Consider the following 26,234-nt stretch of genomic DNA (forward strand, 5'->3'; position numbering starts at 1 on the left):
GATAATTTCAGAGAAGAACCTAACTACTTTCTACATCTCCAGCCCTTTTATTTTGAGACAGGATCTGTGTTGCTGGGGGTCTCGCTGGTAACTCTTTCTGGCACTGATTCAAGACAAAATATTGTGCCTTTTACCATAGTCTTCCCTACATATTCTCATTTTGAGAAAAAAATAATTTTTTCTTTGTATGTTTATATGCTGGAGGGCTGTTTTTGGCTTAGACTATCATTCAGGTTAATAGGAACCTGAATTGATTGTCCCCTGAGATGTGGGGTTGCCAGCAGTTGTTTGCTAGAATGATTTTATCCATAACCTTTTTAGCAGTAAAATATTGGAAAGAAAATTATATGATACATGTCCTTGGATTACTGCTGTTTTTCTTACCAACAACTGCCATTGTTTTAATACTGCCCTTCTGGTCTTTAGGCTCTTGAAGTGGGATAGTTCAGATTTTGAAGCTGTTGCAAATTGGTATATAATTTAGTTACTCTGGCAGCTCCTCTGGAAAACTTGTTTCTTTTCCCTCCCCTTTCTGACATTGGGTATAGGAAACTACTAAAAAAGTATCAGTTCTATTCACAGGTCTATCCAGCCTTTATTAAAGTACCTACCAGTAGCCAGCTTCAGCAACTTAATGACACCTTATCTCAAAGTTAAAATGGTTGAGGGGGCGTGGGATGGAGGGTGTGGTGGTGCACACCTGTAATCCCAGTGGTTTGGGAGACTGAAGCAGGAGGATCACAAGTTCAAACCAGCCTCAGTAGTGTAGCAAGGGCTTAAGCAACTTAATGAGACTCTGTCTCAAAATTTTTAAAAAGGACTGGGGATGTGTCTCAGTGGCTAAGTGCCCCTAGGTTAAATCACTGGTACCCCGCAAAAGTATCTACTGTGTTTCTGGCAGTATACTAGCTGCCTTAAGGGTAAAATAGATTTGAAAATGAAATTGAGTAATTGTTCTATAGAATTTGAGAAAAGTATGGAAGTTGTTGCTTTTCTTTAAGATTCTGAACTTTTTTTTTCAATTTGAAAAGGTAGAATTGATAAAGGAAATTGAATTCTGAATTGAAGTGTAACAACTTATAATAAAAGTGTCATGAATTCATATTCTATAGTCCTATAATTTATTAATACAAAGAATATGTAAAACATAAATGGAATAATAAATGCATTTTCATGTTATTTGGCCTGTATTTCTATTGGCTCGTTGGTGTTTTACAAATTTTTGTGAAGGCGGAGATTATGACATGTTTAGATTTTTTTTTTTTTCAGTTTTATTTGCTTTATAATTTAAAATTCTAGAGCTGGGGATATGTGTGGCTCAGTGGTAGAGAGTGCATGCTCCAGTCCCCAGCACTGCAAAAACAAAAACAGGGAACATCTGTGTATCAGTAAACATTATAAATGTTTCATTTTTATGTGGCAGTAATTATTATTATTATTATTATTATTATTATTTTTTTTTTTTTTTGGTGGAGATTGAACCCAAGGCTTAGCACATGGTAGGCAAGCAAGCATTCTACCATTGAGCCACTTGAGTTTTTTTCATTTGGCTTTCAAAGTTTTATTATAGTGGTCAAACAGTCCAAAGTCTAAACACAGTGTTTTGGAAACATTTTTCCTAGTATGGTAAAGAATGTGAGGATAATATTAACCTTATAAAATTTGAGTGGAATTTTTTTTAAATTAGGGGTTTATTTATTTATTTTACAGTAGAATGCATTTTGACATGAAGTGCACAAATGGAGCACATCTCATTCCTCTGGCTATACACGGTTCAGAGTCACTCCACTATTATAATCATACATGTATATAGGGTAATAATGTTTGTCTCTTTCTACTGTTCTTCCCATCCCCACAGCCCCACCCCTCACCTGACTCTCCTCTACACAAACCAAAGTTCCTTCATTCTTCCCTAAATTAGGAGTTCTTAATCTGGGTTTCATAAAGTCAATGAAATGTCTGAAATTATTTGTAAAATTTAATTGTATGAACATTTTTCTGCAGAACAGTCTATAGCTTTCCTCAGATATTCATAGGATAATGTGGCTTAAAAAGTGGTTTAAAACCATTGCTGTAAAGGAATTTTAGTTACCTACATTTCTGTTGTTAGAAAATAGATAGGTATTGGGGCTGGGGCTGTGGCTCAGTGGTAGAACACTCATCTGGCGTGCTTGGGACACCGAGTTCAATCCTCAGCACCACATAAAAATAAAATAGTAAAATAAAGATGTTGTGCCCACCTATAACTAAAAAATAAATATTAAAAAAAAATAGATAGGTGTACCTAAACCTCCCTTTGTTTTATCTTAGGCTTTTCTGAATATTTGAGTGGAAAAGATAAAGTTTTGTTTTCTTTCTTCTTTACAACCTTTTTTTTCTGCCTTTAAAATCATCTTCAAAAATTGTTTACTGCTTCCATAGGAATTTCTTTCGGTATTTTAGCTAATTGTCTGTTTTGATAATCCTTAAGCCACCTCAAAATCTGAACTGAGAAATTCACTGTTTGGATTCTGAATTCTGAAACTGAAAAAGAACATAAGCAACAGACAGGAGATTTTGAACAGTTAGAACGGTGGTTTCAGTCATACTTTTTTTTTTTTTTTTTTAAAGAACTTCTTCAGGCAGTAACATAAAGGTTCAGGAAAGAGTCTGCCATTCATGGGATAGTAAGGATATGGGGAGTCAATGGCTCTATTGGTGTAGCAGGGGAAAGTGAAAGTAGAGAAGATGGCATTGGTGATCAGGCATTTCCTAAGTTCTCTGCCTTGCAGATTTCCTTTTTTTTTTTGGTACTGGGGATCAACCCAGGGTCACTTTACCACTGAGCTGCATCTTTAGCCACTCCCCCCCCCCCACCTTTAAATTTTGAGACAGGGTCTTGATAAGTTACTGAGGCTAGCCTGGAACTTGTGATCCTCCTCTCTCAGCTGCCAGAGTTGCTGACTGTTGTACCTGGCTCTGTTTCATAGATCTGAATGGTTCATGGCTCTTTGTGGAAATGGGTCTTAAAGGAGTTGCTAGAACTGAGTGTGTAGCTGAGTGGCAGATCTCTTGTCTAACAAGGTTTTTGTGAGGCCCTGGGTTCAATCTACAGCATTGCAACAGATAAAAAAACAAACTCAAAAACCAGAGAGTGTTGATATACTGAATTTAAAACTTCAGAGAAAGTGGAAGTTAAGCATAAACTTTCTTAAGAAAGATTTCTGACTTGCCTTCTCTTTTTTCATGTGCTCTCCTGCTTTTTGTGCAGGTGGATGGAAGCATGCCTAGGAGAGGGTTTGCCACCCACCACAGAACTGGAGGAAGGGCTTCGGAATGGAGTCTACCTTGCCAAACTAGGAAACTTCTTCTCTCCGAAAGTGGTGTCTTTGAAAAAAATCTATGATCGAGAGCAGACCAGATACAAGGTGAGTTCTACTTTACTTGGTGCTTAGATTTTTCTATAAAGTTGAGAAAGAAGGCTAGCAAACTGTATTCTGAGAGCAGTTGAGAAGTATGTGTAAGATGTGTTTGCTCCAATAAAGTATGGCCTTTAAAATACCTGGAAGAATGGAGGAAATAGTGCAAAAGAAATATATAGTAGTAAAAGAACTTTGTCTCTCTGTGTTTCTGTTAGAATTCTCTTTTTGGTGCTAGGAATTGAACCTGTGTCTTCACTCATGCTGGACAATATACCTTGGCCCCAGTAGAATTCTTATGTTGCTGTGTGTCCAGAAATTTTCATAATACTAATCCTAGATGAGATTTTTCATTCTTGGAAAGTAGAGGAAGTAATTAGGGAAATTACTTTTATTTATTTAGGTACCAGGGATTGAACCCAGGGGCACTGAAAAAGTGAACCACATCTCTAGCCCTATTTTATTATTTATTTATTTTAATTTTGAAACATGACCTTTCTTAGGCTGGCTTTGAACTTGCAATCCTCCTGTCTCAGCCTCCCTAGCCACTGGTGGTATTACAGGTATGTACCACTGTGCCCAGAAGGATATTACTCTTTAAATCTAATTTTAACCAAGTGCTGAGATTTATTGGCAAATAGAAATCCATAGCAACTTCAGGCAAAAGCATTACTCTGTAATATCAGGTAATATGCAAGGTTAAATGCAAAAATGACTCAATTTCAGAAAATTAAAATTAATAAAATGGTTTGATTTCTGTGACTCAGGGCCCTGAAAAAGACTATTAAACTAAATTGGAATATTGACAAGGAGCAAATTTTGTCGTCTACAGAACTCCTAAAGGGACTTTGCTTATCAGCTCTTACTTGTAACAGCATGAGTATGAAAAAAAAATGGCGGAGGACAGCATAGCTAATGGTGAATGTAAGAGTGGTCAACTCTCAGAATTGGGCCATACATCACAATGAGCTCAGACTACAGATGATGTGAAGAAAGATTTTTACATTGTGTGTTGAAATTCAGGTGAAAATAGAGAAGGTATAGACCCTAAACCAAAATTAATATCTTAAACAGAAACTTAGTCAAAAAACAAAGAAAACACGTTGAGTTTTAAGTAAGCAGTTATTCTGAAGACAACTCTGGAGCTGTTCTTTAGACAAAATAGAAGGATAATAAAGGAGAGTAGAAACTTCACAGCAATGGTTTTTAAAAAAATATCCTATCTTTGTACCCCTCTTGAAAGTAAATCTTGTTCAGAAACAGCAGACATGGGGACAGTGGGTGTATGTAGCTCCATCCTAAAGCACTTGACTAATGTACTCTCAGCCCTGAGTTCAAACCATACTACTTCAAAAGAAAAAGATGTTTAGAAGAGGGTATTTTTATGTGTAATGTGAAAACCCTGATTGATGTATTATAATATTTGTCATTTTATTGGTAACTTCTATTTTTTATATGACACAATAATTGCTTTATGTACTTTATCTCATAATCTTTTCAATAAATATATAAGGTAGGTGTTATAGAGGGGGAACCACAGACTGAAAGGGTGAAGTGACTTGTTTATGTCACCAATTGATGCCATAAATTGAATCCAGGATTGTGAAACTCCAAAGCCTGTATTCTGTCAAGCACATTGTATACAGGATGGTTTTCTGAGTGATTCCTAAGAGAGAGGAGCTGATGTATAAATTGGCTTCTTGGTATTAGAATGTGAATATAGTGACTTTAAATTTGAGGGGAGCTTGTAAACTCTCAGGAGGAAACTTCTGTCAGGAGAGTTTTTATTTAGTATTTGCCAATAGTACTTAATGGTCTTTTATTTCTTCTAGGCAACTGGCCTACACTTTAGACACACTGATAATGTAATTCAGTGGTTGAATGCCATGGATGATATTGGATTGCCTAAGGTAACTTGCCTGATATTCATAGTTCTGCCTGTTTCAGTAAAATAGTTCTCATTCTACCTATAAAATTATTCTCAGGATGTTTGTTTTGTGCTACTAGAGATTGAATCCAGGGGTGCTCTACCATTAACCTTCATACCCAGCCTTTTTTATTTTGAGATAGCCTCTTGCCTTAAACTTTCAGTTCTCCTGCCTCAGCCTCCTGAGTAGGTGGGGATTATGGGAATGTGTCTCCTTACTGGTGGTTAATTTTTTGTTTAATGCTAAAGATTCTTTTTTTCTTTTCAATTTGTTCTTTTTTTTAATTTCCTTATACCTGTTTTGTTTTACTCTAGTGAAATTCCCTATGATGATAATTACTTTTACTACATTAGTTTTAAGACTTATATTAAAGTGTTTTTTCTTAAATAGAATTTACATACTCTAAACTTCATCATTTTAAAGTGTACAGATAGTGGCTTTTATTTATTCAGAAGTTATTACATTAAAAATATGAAGTTAGGCCAGGTGTGGTCGTGCACATCTATAATCCTAGCAGCTTAGGAGGCTAAGACAGAAGGATTAAAAGTTCAAGGCCAGCCTCAGCAATTTAGCAAGGCCCTAAGCAACTTAGTGAGGCTCTGTCTCAAATTAAAAAGAAAAAAGGCTGTGGTCATAACTCAGAGATAAAACACCCCTGGATTATATATCCGGTACCCATCCCCCCAAAATTAAAAAAAAAAAAAAAAATATATATATATATATACACACACACACACACACACACACACACACACGTGGAAGTATTTTAGAGATGTCATTTTCCAGCTTCAGAGTAACCAAAATCCATAGGTTATTTTATATTTCAAATTGTCAAGGCAATATAATGACATTTCTCCCTGTGTCTGTTTTTGGTGGTGGTTGTATAGCAGTATGCATATTCTGCATTTTTTCTCAGGAGTTTATTTTTGTGCTGCTATTATTGAAATTGCTACTCACTAGATACCCATAAAGGCCATGTCGTCCTTAGAAGCATGGTTAAGTTTGTCTTTGACCTACTTTTAAGAATTTATTTCCCCTCAAACAATTAGAAAAACACAAAAGATGTATTTGTAAGGATTTTCCAGCCTGCTTATAATAGAAAAATTGATAGCAAATCACTTGTTCCTTCACTAGGGATACTATTGGTGTTAAAGTCAAATATGGGTGCCATTATATGTCCGCTTATGTAGACAAAGGAGCTGTCTTCACGTATTAAGTAGGGGGAAGGAAACCAGTTTATGGTTATAAGAGCTTGTGTCCGGCTAACTCATTTTTGTGAGTTGGGATTAAGAGGTGGTTTTTATTTTCATTATATGTAGCTGTGGAGTCCAAATGTTTATAACTAAAGAAAGAATAAGAATAGTGATGTGTGAAGTATCAGAAAGTGGCTTACACCACTTGGAAATGAATATTTGATATTTAGTGTACTGCTGAGCTCACTGTTAGCTCATGTCTGTTGAAATGAGTTAAATGCAGAGCTGAGTCTTTGTAAAAGACCAGCTTTTATCCTCTTTTTTTCAGAGCAGAGTGCTGAAATTCTGTTCCTTGCCACTGGTATGTTTGAGAATTAGGCCCTACAAATGTCAGGAAATGCAATGTGTCAAAATGTTTACAGCTGCTTGGCCTTTCTGTGCACCTGTAACTTCCTGTTCCTGTTTTTTTATATAGTGTATCGCCAGTGGTCAATGACAATTTAACTTCTGTTGAATGGTATAAGAGCTTTTTTAATATTTGCTACTGCTGGTAGTGTTATTACTATAAGATGCCTTCTTATTGATGTAATTTTAATTACTTTTTTGTTTGTTTGTTTACTAACAGTAGTAACAAACATAGAGTTCCCCAAAGGCTTTCAGGGACAGCATGGTAATCATGTCTGTAGCCTTGGAATATCTACCTTACATGATGTAGGTCCAGAAGGCTTCTGAGTAACATGAACTTAAGATACTTCAGCCTAAAAATATATTGGTACTCATAAAATAATGTATGGTGTGTAATTTACAGTGCATATGTAGTGTTTTGGGATGTCTTTCTTAATCTCCTTATGATAAGTATAGAAAATTAATACAATGATCTTTTGCTTCCCGTCCTTTCTTTTTTTAAAAAAATATATTTTTTTTTTAGTTATAGGTGAACACAATATCTTTATTTTATTTTCATGTGGTGCTGAGGATCAAACCCAGGGCCTCACACATGCTAAGCAAGTGCTCTACCATTGAGCCACAACCCCAGCCCCTCTTCCTGTCCTTTCTGATTTTTTATTGTAATTGATATTGTTGGCCACCTTCTCCCTGAAATCTTTTCTGATTTTGAATTTTTAAATTGTTTTTAATTTGCCCAACTTACTTGAACTCTTCCACTTTTGTTTAACTCTGTCAATGGGCATTTTTAAAGATGCAATCTTTTTAAAGCTATTTCTCCCATTTTTGTGGGTTCCGTTATTAAGATTCATTTGCTATAAGAAGAACATGGTACCTTCAGTTGGTTGTGATCATTTCTCCTTGGATAGCTTTTTATCACCTAGAATTTTTTATATCTAAAACTAAACCTTTCTTTTCCCCAAGTAAACGTGCCCTTCTCTATGATAGGTGAGACCATGTCATCATTATTACAGTCATCCAAGTTAGAACCTTGGTGAGATTTTAGTCTAACCAATCATTTCCAAAACCTTCTTCATTTATGTGAGATTATCTCTTTTATCCATCCACTGTTTTATATATATAAGAACTCCCCGGCCTGCCTCTGTAGCTCCAGTCTTTTCATTATTCAATATATCCTATGTCCTGTCTCCAGTCAGATCTTCCTAAAGCTGTTTTTATCCTTTTCCTTAGTTCCAAAGCTAGGGGTTTCTTTATGTCCTGCTTATCAAGATCAAAATTGTCTGGCTTTTAAGTTGCTCATAGTAATCTGATTCCATCATACTGACCCAACCTTATTTTTCTATTATTTTCTAGAAGATATTCTGTATATTCTTGAAAGCAATGGGCTATATATTTCTTACTCACAAATATGGTTATTCTTGCTTTAACTTATTCTTTTTTTCTTGGTATCAGGGATTGAACCCAGGGGCACTTTACCATTGAACTATACCCCCAGTCCTTTTATTTTTTATTTTGAGGCAGGGTCTGAGTTGTTTAGGGTCTCATTAAGTTACTTTTATTTTTTATTAAGTTACTGAGGCTGGCCTCTAACATGTGATCCTCCTGCCTCAGTCTCCTGTGTAATTGGGATTATAGGCATGCACCATTACACCCAACTCTGCTTCATTTGTTCTTATAGTTTCTCTTGGTTGGAAAATCTTTTGCTGTCTATTATGATTCACTCATTAGTTTAGGACTTCATAGTCTGTTTTCCTAGAGGTCTTTATTACTCTCCAGATTCTTCTAATCAACTCATTATTCAGTCTTTTGCTTCCTATCCTCTGTTACCCTTTATTTCTCTAAATCACAGATTGGATTGTATGGTGCCACTCTATGAGAGAATAGGTCTTGAAATTCAAAGCTATTGCCAGTCTAAACCTAATGTTGTTGTTATTCTACCTCATTGATTACCTGTCAAATATAGAGGTGCTTCAGTGACCCTGGCTCTGAATTTGACATTAAATTAGCAGTAACATAGACCTAGTTCCCTGCCTTCCTGGGGCTTTTAGTCTGTAGGAGTAGCCATTACCGAGAACCATAGGTAATTAGTTAATTGCACTAAGTACTTTCAGGGAAAAATACCTGTCTTCTACATTCCCATATCCACCCTCTACTATATATACTTTATTTTTCTATCTTTCTACTTCTTCAAAGTATTATAGTACATTTCATATTTAATGTTTTTTTTTTTAGTGTCTAAATATAGTAGTTTGCAAAAACTAAAAAGCATGTAATGTTTGTTGTTGAAGTATTAATCTGACATAGTAACTAAAAAGATTGTGGTCCTTTAACACCTCATACACTTGCCACTGATTTAAACTGAAATAGAACTTGGGTTTCATTTACCTGTGTCTGGGTCTGAAGTAACTAAATCACTTTTTACACATCTAATGAAATTCAGTGGGTTGACCAAATAAGGATTCCCCAAATACTTTTCATTACGTATTGCCATATCTTACTCCTTGCAGTGCTTATGATGAAATGTTTGTTCAACCTAATGAAGTGATTTGCTGAATGCCAACAATGTTTTCTAATTGTCCATAGTTTTATTTGTTTTATCGATGATTGGTGAATGATTACATGAAATCAGTGGATGGATAACTTATTCTGCTTGTTTTATTTCTTCCTAGATTTTTTACCCAGAAACCACAGATATCTATGATCGAAAGAACATGCCAAAATGTATCTACTGTATTCATGCACTCAGGTAATTAGATTTTCTTGGTAAAATAAGCAGTTTAGGAATGACATCTCAATTGAGTGTGTGTCTTTGTCCATTGGAAGAGTGAACACATTTTTTCTTTAGCTTCAGGATTTTCAAATAAGATAGAAAGCTGCTAACCTCACACAGTGGTGAGAAACAGCTGTGTTTTTCCAGGGAGTAAAGAGAATGGATTTATTTATTCCCAGAATAACAGATAGTTTTGTTGTAAAAACACGGCAAAATCTTTCATTATTGATCTAGTGTCTCTGTGACCTCCACATTTCACGAGGGTGCTGTCTTTTGTTTAGTCATCTAGGTCCTTGCCTTTATTAAGCTATTTGTTCACTCATTCAGTAATTTTTATACCAACATAAATATGATAATAGGAACTGAAACAAATTATTTTTTGCACAGCTTCATGGTAAATTGGGAACATGATTTAATTTCATATCCCTCATTCTTAGAATCAACAGGTGTATTCGATTGGAAGGAAAAGGCGATATCTCTGAAGGGAGGGGGGAATGGGAAGAGAGGGGATGCCTATCATATACTACAGTAATGTAGAATAATGTAGTATTTTAGTAGACTTATTTGATGGCCACAGGACTAAAGGAGAAGATGGGAAAAGTGAGTGAGACATGGATATAAGATTTCTTTGTTTGGATTGTACCTTTTTAGATAGCATCTTATGTGTGTGCTTAATAAATGTTGATTACATGAATGAAGGTATTGTATAATATTGATCTATAAGAAGCCTATTGTCACTCCATAGGGTGCTGCACTCTGTAATCCTAGCTATTCTTCAGGAAGCTGAGATAGGAGGTGTATAAGTTTGAGGTCAGCCTGGGCAACCAAGAGAGACCCTGATTCAAAATAAAATTAAATAAAAAGGGCTGGGGGTGTAGCTTAGTGGTAGAGTGCTTGCATAGTATGCACAAGACCCTGGGTTCAATCCCTGGTGCTACCAAAAAAAAAGAAAAAGAAATCTATTTTTCTGAGTTTCTCTTCTTTCATTTTTATTCCTGGTGCTAGAGATTGAACCTAGGGCTTCACACAAGCCAAGTACACACTGTACCACTGAGCTACAACTCCAGCCTATTTACAGTGTGTTGATCACACATAATGCTGGTATCATTGGAACCAATGTGAAACACACAAAAGAATGAATACAGCTAAGGACTAGTGTACTCTTGTATTGAGAATATAGCAATTTCATATGTGCGTGTGTCTAAGCCAAAATCAGATTAATTATGAGATTGTGATTGGCTTAGTGTCCTCAGTATTGATGATTTTAATTTTTATTTTATTTTTTGTCAATAACCTTATTAAAATTGTACCTATAATGACTTTCTGAACTTGGCAAATGCAGAGGCTAAATTGGCAGAATTTCTCTCTACTAGTACTATAGCAGTAATGTAACCAGGGTCCCAGGCTTCAGTTCTCTGAAATACAGATGAGGATTAACTGTACCTTTCTCATGATGGAGTCAGAATGACAAAATGGGGAGGTCCACTATTGTTTTCCATTTCTCTTGCATATGCAGTCTATGCTTAGAAAGTCTACACAAAGCAGTGTGTTCTGCTTTGAGATTTATAGTTTCTTTCCTCTCATTTGGTGTTTTTCCTGAAAGTGGGTTGGCACTTCCTACTTGATGATTAAGTAGGAAGTGTGTGTAATTTTTCAGAGCCTCTTCTTTTACCATAAGACACAACAGTGTTCCAGGCATGTTCCTCACCTCACACGTATTGGGAGTGGCATCACCTCCCTTTGGATCAACTGTGATAAAGAAGTATTATTTCTGTTTTCTTTCTGCCCTGCCCTCCCCCTTTAAAAGTCATTTTTTAAGGCATTATTCCAGGCATGGTCATTGTACTTCAGTCATAGTTATTTAAAAAAATTTTTTTTTTCATTATAATGGAAATAAATTATTTTTTTTCTTTTATTGATTTTTTAAAAAATACACAACAGCAGTGGAATGCATTACAATTCTTATTACATATAGAGCACAGTTTTTCATATCTCTGTATATAAAGTATGTTCACGCCAATTTATGCCTTTATACATGTACTTTTTTTGTATTACAATTCTTAATACACATATATACCACAATTTTTCATCTCTGTTTGTATATAAAGTATGTTGACACCCAATTCAAGTCTTCATACATGTACTTTGTATAATGATGTCCATCACATTCCACCATCCTTGCTAATTTCCTGCCCCCTCCCTTTTTCTCCCACCCCTCTTCCCTATCTAGAATTCATCTAATCCTCCCATGCTCTCCCTCCCTACCCCACTATGAGTCAGCCTCCTTATATCAGAGAAAACATTTGTTTTTTAGGGGATTGGCTAACTTCACTTAACATTATCTTCTCCAACACCATTCATTTACCTGCAAATGCCATGATTTTGTTCTTTTTTAATGCTGAGTAAAATTCCATTGTGTATATATGCCACATTTTTAAAATCCATTAATCTACTGAAGGGCATCTAGGTGGGTTCCACAGTTCAGCTATTGTGAATTGTGCTGCTATAAACATTGATGTGGCTGTGTCCCTGTAGTATGCTATTTTTAAATCCTTTGGGTATAGTCCGAGGAGAGGAATAGCTGGGTCAAATGGTGGTTCCATTCCTAGATTTTCAAGGAATCTCCATACTGCTTTCCATATTGGATGCACTAATTTGCAGTCCCACCAGCAATGTATGAGTGTACCTTTTTCCCCCACATCCTTGCCAACACTTATTGTTGTTTGTCTTCATAATAGCTGCCATTCTGACTGGAGTGAGATGAAATCTTAGAATAGTTTTGATTTACATTTCTCTGATTGCTAGAAATGATGAGCATTTTTTCATATATTTGTTGATTGATTGCATATCCTCGTCTAAGAAGTATCTGTTCAGGTCTTTGGCCCATTTGTTGATTGGGGTTATTTGTTTTTTTGGTGTTTAGCATTTTGAGTTCCCTAGCTTTTTTATATTCCCTAGAGATTAGTGCTCTATGTGATGTGTGAGGGGTAAAAATTTGCTCCCAGGATGTAGGCTTTCTGTTCACCTCACAGATTGTTTGCTGAGAAGAAATTTTTTAGTTTGATTCCATTCCATTTATTGAATCTTGGTTTTAATTTTTGTGCTATAAGAGTCTTATTAAGGAAGTTGGGGCTGGGGATGTAGCTCAAGCGGTAGCGCGCTCACCTGGCATGCGTGTCCGCCAATAACTGAAAAATAAATGTTAAAGTTCTCTCTCTCTGACTCTCTCTCTCTCTTTTTTTTTTAAAAAAAAAAGGAAGTTGGGGCCTAATCCCACATGATGAAGATTGGGCCTACTTTTTCTTCTATTAGACGCAGAGTCTCTGGTTTAATTCCTAGGTCCTTAATCCATTTTGAGTTAAATTTTGTGCATGGTTAGAGATAGGGGTTTAATTTTATTTTGTTGCATATGGATTTCCAGTTTTCCCAGCACCATTTGTTGAAGATGGCTTTTTTTTTTTCCCCACAGTCATAGTTATTTTTAAAGATAACACTCTATTCTTCATTATTCTTAATTTGTATACTTTCCATTTCCCCCTAAGTTTTGCTATTCTGAAAATACATTGGAGACTTGGGGGTGTGTAGCTTAGTGGTAGAGCAGTTGCTTAGCATGCAGGAGGCCCTGAGTTTGATCACCAGTATTGCCAAAAAAAGAATTCATTTGGGGGTCAAATAGGCCCATAATCCCAAATTTTAAAAAAAACAACTTAATATTGGAGCTGGGCCTGTGGCTCAGTGGTAATGCACATGCCTGGTATGTGTGAGGCACTGGGTTCGATTCTCAGCACTGCGTATTAAAAAAATAAAGATCTATCAGCAACTAAAAAAAAAAGAAATTTAAAAACAAAACAAAAAAAACCTTAATATTTCTGAAAATAAAGTTTTAGTGCAAGCTCTTTTGTTGGCAAAACCTGGTAAGGATTAATTGAGGTTATTTAGAATATTTATGTATACTTGTATGTTTCTCTGCAGAAAAGCAATGTATTGATTAGGGGTGCTGCCCCAGCACATCCTGGGAATGTCTTCTAATACTATGGACACTATAGAATCTTTTTAATATTTGAAACATTTCTACATTGATGCATGTCTGGCTCAAAGAATTTAGATAAAGGACTGTGTATGGATTCTGTTTGCTAATTAACTGTCATAAGAGTTTTTATTAATAATCTTTGAGATTAGTTTATTGATTTCTATTTTACTCTGTGTCAGCAAAGATAATTGGAATCAAGATTAGCCAACACAGCTTGCTTCTTGCTATTGCTACAAAGTGTATCTTAAGGGGCTGGGGATGTGGCTCAAGCGGTAGCGCGCTCGCCTGGCATGCGTGTGGCCTAGGTTCAATCCTCAGCACCACATACAAAACAAAGATGTTGTGTCCACCGATAACTAAAAAATAAAATATTGAAATTCTCTCTCTCTCTCTCTCCCCCTCTCTCACTCTCTCTTTAAAAAAAAAAAGTGTATCTTAAATAGGGAAAAAGAAAAGTCTAAGCTTAATGACAGGCTGACCAGATACAGGTGTTTTTAGTTAGAAGCATGAAGCAGCAGGAGTGAAGGTTGGAAAGTAATGTTCAGTGTTAGGGTTTTTAAGTTTTGGGTTTGAAGCTAAGTGGTTTTTGTGCTGGATTAGAGTATTTGAGTGGCTATTATGATTCTATTTATAGCTCCAGTGTTTCCATAAAATACTCCTAAACACTTCCTAATAAGTAAGGAAAGGTACAAGAAAGATGGTGCCCACACTCCTACTTTTTTCATCAGCCAGTGGTATCTTTGTACACTTTTAATTTACCATCAGATGACATTAAAAGTGACATTTTATGCCTCTTGGGCTATGAAAGTAATGTCCTTAAGTTTTTTAAAATGTGGCAACCATTTTTCTATTTTATAATGGGAATAAAAGGGGAAGAAATTCCTGGAGAAAATACCCTTACTACTGGACACAGTGGTGCATACCTGTACTCCCAGAGGCTTGGGAGGCTGAGGCAGGAGGATCACAAGTTCAAAGCCAGCCTCAACAATTTAGAAAGGCCCTAAGCAATTCAGAGACTCTGTCTCTAAATAAAATGTAAAAAAGGACTGGGGATGTGGCTCCTTGGGTTCAATCCCTGGTACTATAGATAGATTGATTAGATAGACAGATAGATAGGGCTAGGGATATAGCTCAGTGGCAAAGCTCCTCTGGGTTCAACCCCAGTACAAAAAAAGATTAAATACTGTTATTAATTAGAATATAAGTCAGGCATATTAGTGGAGAAAATATATAAGGGACCTATTACATCTATAGAAAGTTATTGATTATTTTTATTTTGCTCTGGAAAACTTCTTGAGTAGTTATAAAATCTTCTGAGAGAGCAACTTTATATGGTTTCATTTTGAATGTTTTGCCCCAAAGGAAACCACTTAATCATATACATGGCACTTCTCTGAGAAAATATTTAACTGCTGTGGATATATAAACAGAAAATTCAGTGTGTTTTCAGTTCTACATTTGGGTTTATTGTATACAATTTAAGTTTTGATGAGTTCTGTGAATGCAGTGTGCATGATGCCTATATATATTTAAATGATGCTGAAGTTTATAGATAATTTGCAAAAACTGTAGACAGTTAAATTTCTAGGATTTGTTTCTGATGTATTTTTTTTGTCTTCTCCCTTATTGTTAACTTTCAATGTCTGTGAACTGTCCATTTGATCTCTTCTAACTTATCTATTCTAGTCTGCTGTAGTGTTATAATACACAAACCTTACCCAAGTTTACAGACACTTTCTATATCTGTGAGATATTGATTCATGTTTATGATCTATAGGCTCTGAGTGGATATTAGTGAATGAGACTTTTATTGTTCCTTCTTTCATGGAGCTTAGAGTCTAATGAATTTCTTTTCTTGGTTTGTTTGTTTGTTTGTTTAATTTAAAGATTAAGGTACATAATATGTACTTTATTTAAAACTCTTGAATTACCTGAATTAAACTTTTATATCAGTAATATGAATTCAGTGTAAGATTTACTGTCTTGGAATGACAATTTTTCATGACAGTTTTTAAAGTGTCACCTAAAAGTTATTGATTATAGGAAGATAAACAGAAACCAAGAGACCTCACTAATATTAGTTATGTTAAAATTAATACTAACACCTAATTATACATTATGTTTATGCCAAAACCTTGGATTTGAACTTACATCTGCTGATTTCCCTGACTGCCAGTTTTCTTTAAGAGCAGCAGGTAGGTACTGCTGGGAGGCCTAACTCTTGTATATTATGTCTTCTAGTTTGTACCTGTTTAAACTAGGCCTGGCTCCTCAGATTCAAGACCTATATGGAAAAGTTGACTTCACAGGTAAGAAGCTACATGCTTGGCAGGAAATGTTTGATTTATTTGAAATAGGCTGGAAAGTCAGCAGCACCAATTTTAAAGAACGAGGGCTTTAAAAATACTCTGGAAAAAATGATGAAAGAAATATAAATAACTTGCCTTTCTTAATGTGATGGACAGAACACTAAACTTGGAATTTCAGGCTGTGTTCTTTCACTTACAACCTAGGTATGATTAGTAAATCTGTTTTCTCATATGTAAATTGAGTAATTTTAATATGTAATATATATAAAACATATAATTGTATTAACATCTAACATTAAATGTTCATGTATGGTAAAAAGAAAGTTTATAAGTCCTTCCCATTCCTATTGTGGGCAAAGCAAAGGCAAATGAATAGGAAGTGAAAAGATGCAAAGATAGCATTTTAGTAATTTTAAAGTTTAACCATCTTTGGGTGGGTGTTTTTATACATATTAGTCTTTTATTCCTGTTACAAAATACCTGAGACACTTTATAAAGAAAAGAGGCTACCAGGCACATTGGTGCACACCTTTAATTCCAGCAACTCCAGAGGCTAAGGGAGGATCCCAAATTTAAGGCCAGCCTTGGCAATTTAGTTATTCAGCGAGACTGTCTCCAAATTAAAAAAAAAAGGGGGGGGGGCTGGGGATGTAGCTCAGTGATAAGAGCTGAGTTCAGACATCAGTTACTCGTACCCGCCAACCCCTCCCACACAAGAAACAAGGCTTATTTAGCTCATAGTTTTGTAGGGTGAAAATATAAGATCAGGTGACTCCACTGATTTGGTTTGGCCTCTGGCAGATGGTATGGCAGAAGCATATCTGTGAATAGGGGATCACCTTGCAAGAGAGGCGCCAGAGAGCTAGGTGGGGCCAGAATTTTTTATAACAGTGTCTTCTGAGAACTAACTCAAGGTTAGTTCCAGATCTACCTGCGTCCTGAGAGCAGTATCACCAGTGACCCTAGAGCCTCCCAGTAGATGCCACCTCTTAAAGGTTCCACCATCTCACACATTATTGCACCTAGTACTAAGCCTTTAACAAACCCCTTAGACAAACTGGTAGCATTATGTGTATTTTCTGTAGTCAGGTGCTTGAGGAGGATGCTTGGGGAGAAAAAGAACAGAGGTTAATATTGGTTAGGGGTAAAAGAGACTTCAAGTCTTTTGAACTAGTGATTATTTTTTAGGCCTGGGAGTTTAAGAATTAATAAGAAAGCTTTTATCTGTGACATTTTTCCTTCCAGGGAAGTTGTTGATCAGATGTGGGGCAAAGGTCAAACCTTACATGTTGTTTTTCTTTATCATTTGGCTTTCTGTCTTAGAAACAAAGTTATTGAGTAGGAGCTACTGATTTGAATTTTAAAGACTGAGATAACTGTGATTCACTTCTTGAGCTCCCTTTAAAGCTTCTATTTGTAAGTTAATTGTAGGAAATGCCATAAGTAGCAGTTTTGAAAACTTTCCCATAGGGTCTTCTCACTTTATAGTTAATGTTTAGTGCCTAATTAATGTTTATTGATTACAAATTATATAATAGGTACTGTTACATGCTCCCATATATTATTTCATTAAATCCTTTTAATAACCCTAAGGAGTAGATGCCATTTTCTCTCATTTTATAGCTAAGGAATCTGTTTCCTTCTCTGAGTTGTGAAAGGGTACTTAATTTGCTTGGTTGGGTCTTCATTCTTTTCTGTAGAAGAAGAAATCAACAACATGAAGATTGAACTAGAGAAGTATGGGATCCAGATGCCTGCCTTCAGCAAGATTGGGGGCATCCTGGCTAATGAACTGTCTGTGGATGAAGCTGCATGTAAGAAGAGAGATTTTCTGGGTTCAAGTGGTATTGTTACTACAACTTGTAGTGATTAATACCATGGTGATGATCTTGGACAATAGGAATTCTGCTATCAAGTTTAAGTCTGTAGATGGGATTTTAAACATTGCTATAGTCTTCCATGCTATTGTTATTTGGAAATGAATTATCAATTTTGATTAAAAGAAAAACATTTAGAAAGTGAGTTCTACATTTCATTGCCTTTTTTTCTTTAAAAAAATTTTTTTTAAAGATATTGATAGATCTTTATTTTATTTATTTATATGCGGGGCTGAGAATTGAACCCAGTACCTCATAGATGCCAGGCAAGTGTGCTACTGCTCAGCCCCAGCCCCAGCCCCAGCCTCCATTTCATTGCCTTTTGAAGGTTTTTTTTTTTTTTTTTCTTTATGGTATTCACTAGGTCATTAAGGGTGAACATTTTCCATACCAAATAAATGTTCCTTCTAGTGTTCCCTCATGAGTATTTCCCTGTGTGACTGTAAATTCAACATGGATCATAGGCAGAGCTGTGGCTTTGTGCATCAGAGACTAGGTTTGCAGGATCTAGGGAGCTACTCCTCTAGCTCCAAGTGTTTTTACTCTTATTTATGCAAAGGAATCTTTTGCTGGGTGTGGTCACACACACCTGTAATCCCATCAACTTGTGAGTTTGAGGCAGAAGAATTGCAAGTTCATGGCCAGCCTAAGCAATTTAGTGAGACCCTGTCTCAAAACTAAAAGAAAAAAGAAAAGAGCTGGGGATATAGCTCTGTGGCAAAGAACACGGGGGTTCAATTCCCAGTACAGGAAAAAAAAAAAAAAAAAAAAGTTTTTCTCTGTAATAGGGGATGCAATGTTGTTTTGTATCTGTGTATATCCTTTAGTAATTTCATTATTCTATGCTTTGAATTTTTTTTTTTTTTTAGTACATGCTGCTGTTATTGCTATTAATGAAGCTATTGATCGTAGAATTCCAGCTGACACGTTTGCAGCTTTGAAAAACCCCAATGCAATGCTTGTAAATCTTGAAGAGCCTCTGACTTCTACTTACCAGGACGTACTTTATCAGGCCAAGCAAGACAAAATGACAAATGCTAAAAACAGGGTAAAAATGGAATATTTTTATAATTAATTTATATTCTTCTATCATTCGGTATGACTCCACTTTAAAAAAGTTTTATTAAAGTATAATTTACATACAATAAAATCCATGCATTTTAAGTATATAATCTGAGTTTTACAAATGTATGTGGCCGTTTAACTATTGCACTGAAGAGTTCCCTGACTCCCCTTTGCAGTCAATCTCCATCTGCCCTTCCCTCCTCCAGACAACTACCAACCTGTTTTTCTCACTATATCATACCATTTCTAGAATTTCATTGAATTGCAATTATACAGTATGTAGTGTCTTGGTATTAGGTTCCATTTTGACCTCTTGTTTTCTTTTTGAATTTTGTGCAAATGAAGTTTTGGATTGTGGCCATTAAAAATTAATTTATATCCTTTGGAAAGATGATTTCCAAATCATTTTTCCCAGCCCCTCTGGAGTGAATTTTTTTTTTTAACCATTTTATCACTGTGTAGAAGTTAGCTGAATGATTCTGACTTGAAAAAGAAAAATAAGTCTAAGAATGTCTTATAAGACTTCACTCAAATTTATTCATCCCTTGAAATTAATGATTAAAATGTTTCAGTTCTTTGGAAAGTATCCAGATGATAAAATGAAATCAACTCTGCTCTCAGAATATTCTTTAAATCTCTTATCATTGAGCAGGGATTTCAACCCCCAAAACAGGTGCCCGATTGATCTGCAGATTTGTAATTGCAGCCCTGCCCCTGTTTGTGCCACCAGTGAAGCTCCAAGATTGGTACCCATGTGTGCCCATTCTGATCACGTCTGAGGCAAGATGTGGGTCATTAGTCCCACCACCTCACAGGGTTTATCCAGTGCTTCCTTCACTTGTCTAGCTCTGCAACATCCCAGTGCTTATTAACAAGTAGATCTAGTCAGGTTTTTAGTTGTAATCACACAGCATTCTGCTCTTTTTTTTTTTTTTTACAAAGGATTGAAGTCACATACACACTTGTTCTTAATTGTGTTGAATGGTGGTAGAGAGATACGAATGTATTTCTGTGGTCTTCTTAGAGACCTGAACTAATTTAATTATACTTTTTACTCATCCTCAGACAGAAAACTCCGAGAGAGAAAGGGACGTTTATGAGGAGCTACTCACTCAAGCTGAAATTCAAGGCAATATAAATAAAGTCAACAGTAAGTATGTTCTTGAATAAGCACCTAAGGGGATATTACAAAATAGTGTTTGTGTTGTTCTACTCTTGGACTTAAGACATGGTTTAGCTGGGCGCAGTGGTGCATGCCTGTAATCCCAGTGGCTTGGGAGGCTGAGGCAGGAGGATCAGGAGTTCAAAGCCAGCCTCAGCAACTTAGTGAGGCCCTAAGCAATTGAGTAAGACCCTGTCTCTAAATAAAATATTCAAAAAAGGGCTGGGGATGTGGCTCAGTGGTTAACTGCCCCTTGGTTCAATCTCCAGTACCCCCACCCACCCACCCACATCCCCCCAAAAAAAAGAAAGAAAAAGAAAAAGACATGGTTTAATTGTAGACATTAGTGGATTTGTTTAGGAATGATTATTTATTATAGTATTGTGTATTCTTGTGTCTGTTTGAACTATCATTGCCCTCAGATGGCCCTTGTTCTTATACCTGCAAGGGCTTCTGGGCTCTCTTTTTTGATTATTTTATCCTGTTAGAAATATTTTAAAAACATGTTTTCTGACCAGGCATGGTGGAGCATATTTGTAATCCCAACAGAGGATTTAGAGGCCAAGGAAGGCGAATCACAAGTTGGAGGGCAAGTGACTTCTGTCATGGAGCCACACCCCCAGCTGTTTACTTTTAATATTTTGAGTTAGGATATCACTAAATTAATGAGGCATGCCTTGAACTTGGAATCCTTCTGCCTTAACCTTCCAGGTACCTGTGATTACAGGTGTGGACTACCATGTCCAGCTCCTCATTTTTTTGAACATCTTTGTAAATTCCTTCAGTTAGAGATTATTCTGCTTCTTTTGAAATTTTTATAATTCCCAGCATAGTGTTATACTCAACAAAAGAACAAAAATTTTTATTATAACCAATTAGACTGCATTTTGATTTGTTTTGCTCAAGATAATAATATAGTAATCATTTATTTATTGGAGGTCCTAATTTGTTGTTTGAACTAATAATACTCTTGATAACTAGAGAGGAGTTTGGAAGAATTTCATCAACTCCATTTGATATAGAGGTCTAAATTTTGACCAAGATTCTTTGTATTCTATTATATTATGGTTCATTTATTTAGGATAATGACCTTCTGAACCGAGTAATAGTTCCCTTCAACTATGATTGATTTCTTGTGCTGTATCTCTCTGAATACTTAGGTTAGCAAATATAAACTAGACTGTACTTATACTTAGTACTCTGTATGAGAAGAAAGTCCAGCATGTTTCCTGTTGCATAGAGTATATAAAATATTTTTTTGCTTTACTAAGGAATTTTTCCTACAATATTGTTCAGGGTTTTATAACCTTTATTGCTTTACCTTGCTAATTATATGAGAATTATAAACTTGCAAGAAAATAATCATAAGTGTGTGTACTCAGTGTTCTATGCACATTGTTCTGATATGGTCACAGAAGTTCTTTCAAATAAACTCAATATAGTGGGGAAGGTAGCCATGCAAATGAATAATTTCAGGACAGCTTTATTATAACAAGGTAGCAAAGATATATGAGGTGCAGTCATAAAGGAGGGAATGGTGACGTCTCAAGGTTGGGGTAAGTTTTCAGTGCATGTGAATATTCACTGAGATTCTTAGGAAAGATAAGAGGATGAGGATAAGACAGAGAGGGACAATCTTTTCCTAATTTTAGAGAAAGTATGTGGCATATTATGAAAGTATGAGGAATATTATGTTCTTAGGAAGATATAGGGACTTTCTCATCTTAATGTAATTATAGATAGAGGGTTTTTTGTTGTTGTTAGGGTATGAGAACCAGCAACACTGCTCATTAACACTGCCCCAGAGGAAATCTGCAGGCTGAGTAGTTAGAAGGCAGAAAATATTTTATTTTTTGTTAAGTAGGATAATAAAATTAAAGTTAATAATTAAAGTTTAGTGAGAGAAAGTATTTAAATGTTCTATTCACATTTTTACATATGAAAATGGTAAATTTATGCTTCCAGAGAAAGCATAATTGACTAGAGACTTTTGTAGCAGATACTCAGATTCTGTAGTTCATACTTAGACAAAATCTGGTTGCTCTCTGAATTGATTTTATTTTCTGCCCCTACTATAAAAAAATAATAAAAATTTTAAAAAACCTCAGTGAGGATGGGGATATTTGTTTTGTTAACTGCTGTTTTCACAGCATATAGCAGGACCTCGGTGAATATTGTGGAAGGAATAATGGCCATGTAGACCTTCAGCTGTGATTCAAGAAGATTATGTATACCTTGGCGCAGGGCTCAGGTAGTTGAATTACAGGCATAATCATTAGAAAGAAATAAGCAGTCTCCCGAGAACCTACAATGAGATCATAAATCCAGAGCAGTTTTTTCTTTCTTTTACCTTTTGGTTTTATTAGTTCTGCTTCTCCCCTATTGGTTGTACCTGCTCCCTACCCCGATAGTAACAGGCATATGTTTATTGAAGGAATAGGAAAAGGGAAAGGGGACACTTGCAGGGGAGAGACTGGGTCCTCTCAGAGGGGAGAAGGGCCGCCATTTTCCATTTTATTTAAGACTTTATTTTCCCATGGGTTGTTTTGTCTTTCTAAAAACTTATATTAATAGTTGATTTTTTTAATGAAATCATTTTAAACTAATAAGTTTTGTTATGACTTAGATATTTTGAATTTTTGTGTTTTATTGGTTTCTTTTTGCTCATTGGTGATAAAATCAGATGTTCATCACTGAGTAGTGGAGTAATAGTCCATTTTTTTCTAAAAAAGAAAAAAAGAGGGCTGGGGGTATAGCTCAGGTGGTTTAGTGCTTGCCTAGCATGCACAAGGCCCTGGGTTCAATCCCCAGCACCACAGTACACACACAAACACACACACACACACACACACACACACACACACTGGGTTCAATCCCCAGCACCACAGTACACACACATACACACACACACACACACAAAACAAACAAACAATAAAGTAAGTATGATTTCTGACTGGGTATAATTTCTGAAATCAGAAGTTATTCTAACTTTGAACTTAATAACACCTTATTTATTTTACAATATATGAAGGGCTTTCATGAGTATTTCATTTAATCGTAAAAATCACCCTATCAGCTCAGCATGATGACATGAGCTTATATTCCACAGTACTTGGGAGGCTGAAGCAGGGGGATTGCTTGAACCCAGGAGTTTGAAATAGCCTGGGCAACATAGTGAGATACTGTGTCTTTAAAAAAAAAAAAATCACCCTTTACTATCACATTCAGATGAATGACTATCTGGGTTTCCATTGTCAGATGTTACATTAAAGAACTTGTGTGACATTGGAGTCTATAGCTAGAAGTAGAAAGTGTTTATTTAGTTTTTTGTTTTTTTGTTTTTTTTTTCCCCAATGTGGTACCGGGATGGAACCCAGTGCTTCATGCATGCCAGGCAAGCACTCTACCACTGAGCCAGAACCCCAGCCCTAGAAGTAGAGGTTGAGAGGGGGAAGACAGCTCCTTCCACTCTGCACTTGATGTCTGGACACTGACTACCATGGCTTGAGAGTGTTCAGGAAATATCAGGATAATGAATGGATTCAAAATGATGCTATATAAGAAATGGTTGAAGAAACTCAGGCTCTTGGTAAGGAATGCATTGTCATAGGAAGCCAGAGGAGTTAAATACATTCTGTGTGAACTCTAGGGTGGGAACTTTAAAAAGTTTTTGAAACAAAATTGTCAAAAATGTAGTAAATTGTCATATTCTGTACTTTTTTTTGAACTGGCCTATTTTTTTTTATTGGTTGTTCAAAATGTTACAAAGCTCTTGACATATCATATTTCATACATTAGATTCAAATGGATTATGAACTCCCATTTTTACCCCAAATACAGATTGCAGAATCACATCGGTTACACATCCACATTTTTACATAATGCCCTATTAGTAACTGTTGTATTCTGCTACCTTTCCTATCCTCTACTATCCTCCCTCCCCTATATTCTGTACTTTTATCTGTTTAATAGTCTATAAACATGATCTGCTCAACTACTGGGCATTTTAGAAATTCTGGATTGGTGGTTTCTATTAGTGCCAAGCTATCTACATCTGGAAGCTTTTAAGTAAGCTTGGGTATGGCTTAGGAATCTGTATGGAATTTGGTGAACAACCTGGTTAAGACCCCCTGGACTGGATAACTTTAAGATTATCTTCTAATGCACAATGGAATTTTACTTAGCCATAAAGAAGAAAGAAATTATGGCATTTGTTGGTAAATGGATGAAACTGGGGAACATCGTGCTAAAAGAAATAAACCAGATTCAGAAAATCAAGGGTCAGATGTTCTTTCCCACGTTCAGAAGCTAGAGCAAAGTAAGGGGAATAAAAAAAAGGGCATGGGTAGTCAGATATCATAAAGACAGAGGCAAGATCAGCAGAGTAGGAGATTAACTGGAAAGGGGAGGAAATACAGAATGAATTTCACAAAATTAGGTTATATCTATAAAGTGCCAATTAAATATATAAATGAGTGGAAGGTGAATTCTATATGTATATCTATAAAGTGCCAATTAAATATATAAATGAGTGGAAGATAGACCAGTAGAATAGAAGAAGGGGAGTAGGTAGAGGGAAAATGGGGGACACTGGGGACTGAAATGGACTAAATATAAATTCCATGCATAAATTATTATGTTAAAATGAAGCTAGCTATTATGCACAACTATAATGCACCAATAAAAGCAAAAAAAAAAAAAAAGTATCTTCTAATCCTAAAATCTGAAATATTACAGATAAAGGCCAAATAATATTCCCCTAATCTGGAACTGAGTTTGAGGCTATTATACTAATATGGTATCTCTTTTTAAAGCCTTTTGTCTTTTTCTTCCTCCTCAGCATTTTCTGCATTAGCAAATATTGACCTGGCTTTAGAGCAGGGAGATGCCCTGGCCTTATTCAAGGCTCTGCAGTCTCCTGCTCTGGGTCTTCGAGGACTCCAGCAACAGAACAGTGACTGGTACTTCAAGCAGCTCCTGAGTGATAAGCAGCAGAAGAGACAGGTGAACATACTCTGGGTGGAACCTGCAAGAGTTCCTGTACATTCATTTGATTTTTGTTTGTCTTTTGATATTGGGCATTGAACTCAGGTGCATTAACCATCGAGACACATCTCCAGCCCTTGTTATTTTTTATTTTGAGACAGGGTCTCGCTAGGTTGCTGAGGCTGGCATTGAATTTGCCATCCTCCTCCCTCAGTCTCCCTAATTACTGGAATTACAGGCATGCACCACTGCACCCAGCTATTACATCCATTTGAATTTCATGCTGTCATTTAAAGATATGGCCTTTTCTTATTCCTAGTCTCTTTTCCATCATTGGTTGAAAAAAACTTTCCTTAGGTAAATTACACATTATTTTCAGCCCTCTTTTGCTTTTAGAGCTGTGAATCCTCTTTTAAAATAATTAATACCCTGAATCTAACCACTTCTTCACTTCAGTTCTCCTGCTCCTCCCTGAGAAAAAGCCTTTGAAGGAAAACAAAATCTGAATTTTTTTACATTATTACTTGGGAATTTCCACTTTAAAACAAACACACACCCCACACTAGTTTGCCTTGGCCAACACTGGGAAAATACTTAATTTTTTCTATGGGTAGATTATGTGGAATTAAATTTTGTGGAGTTTTGGGTTTTGTTTTTGTTTTTTTAAAGAACAAACATGAAGGGCTTTCTTTTTTGTCTAAATAAGGGCAAATATACATTTTACAAATTCTCTGTATGTTGGTTAGAGAAAGTAGCATTAATGTGCTCTAATGATTCTATAAACATTTTCTCTCAGAACATTTTGATGCTTTTCACAAAATAGTTTAAAAAATGTGCTGATATCTGGAAAGTCACTCTAGTCCAGATTTGTCTCTAGCCAAGCTGATACTTGGCTCCATGTAGCCCGTAGCTGCCACTTGTGTTCGCCCTGTGTCTGCTGCTAAGATATGAAAACTATCAGGTCTAGAGGCATAGGCATGAGTAATGTCTTCATAAATGTTCTTTGCTTTTCTCAGAGTGGTCATACTGATCCCCTGCAAAAAGAGGAGCTGCAGGCTGGAATAGATGCTGCAAACATTGCTGCCCAGCAATATCAGAGAAGTAAGAATCC

General features: G+C 35.9%; 1 protein-coding gene across 1 annotated transcript in view; it reads left to right on the forward strand.

Annotated features, from left to right (window-relative positions):
* The window catches only part of Iqgap1 (IQ motif containing GTPase activating protein 1), a 113,238-nt gene that overhangs the window by 40,187 nt on the left and 46,817 nt on the right, over positions 1-26,234 (forward strand). Inside the window, exons 3-11 of the mRNA XM_076851297.2 lie at positions 3,251-3,407; positions 5,231-5,308; positions 9,594-9,670; positions 15,966-16,033; positions 17,734-17,847; positions 18,780-18,958; positions 20,041-20,125; positions 24,978-25,141; positions 26,140-26,224. Coding sequence (XP_076707412.1) covers positions 3,251-3,407; positions 5,231-5,308; positions 9,594-9,670; positions 15,966-16,033; positions 17,734-17,847; positions 18,780-18,958; positions 20,041-20,125; positions 24,978-25,141; positions 26,140-26,224 — 1,007 coding nt within the window. The remainder of the gene's footprint in view (positions 1-3,250; positions 3,408-5,230; positions 5,309-9,593; positions 9,671-15,965; positions 16,034-17,733; positions 17,848-18,779; positions 18,959-20,040; positions 20,126-24,977; positions 25,142-26,139; positions 26,225-26,234) is intronic.

This window comes from Callospermophilus lateralis, chromosome 3 (assembly GCF_048772815.1).
Source record: "Callospermophilus lateralis isolate mCalLat2 chromosome 3, mCalLat2.hap1, whole genome shotgun sequence".
Lineage (NCBI taxonomy): Eukaryota > Metazoa > Chordata > Mammalia > Rodentia > Sciuridae > Callospermophilus > Callospermophilus lateralis.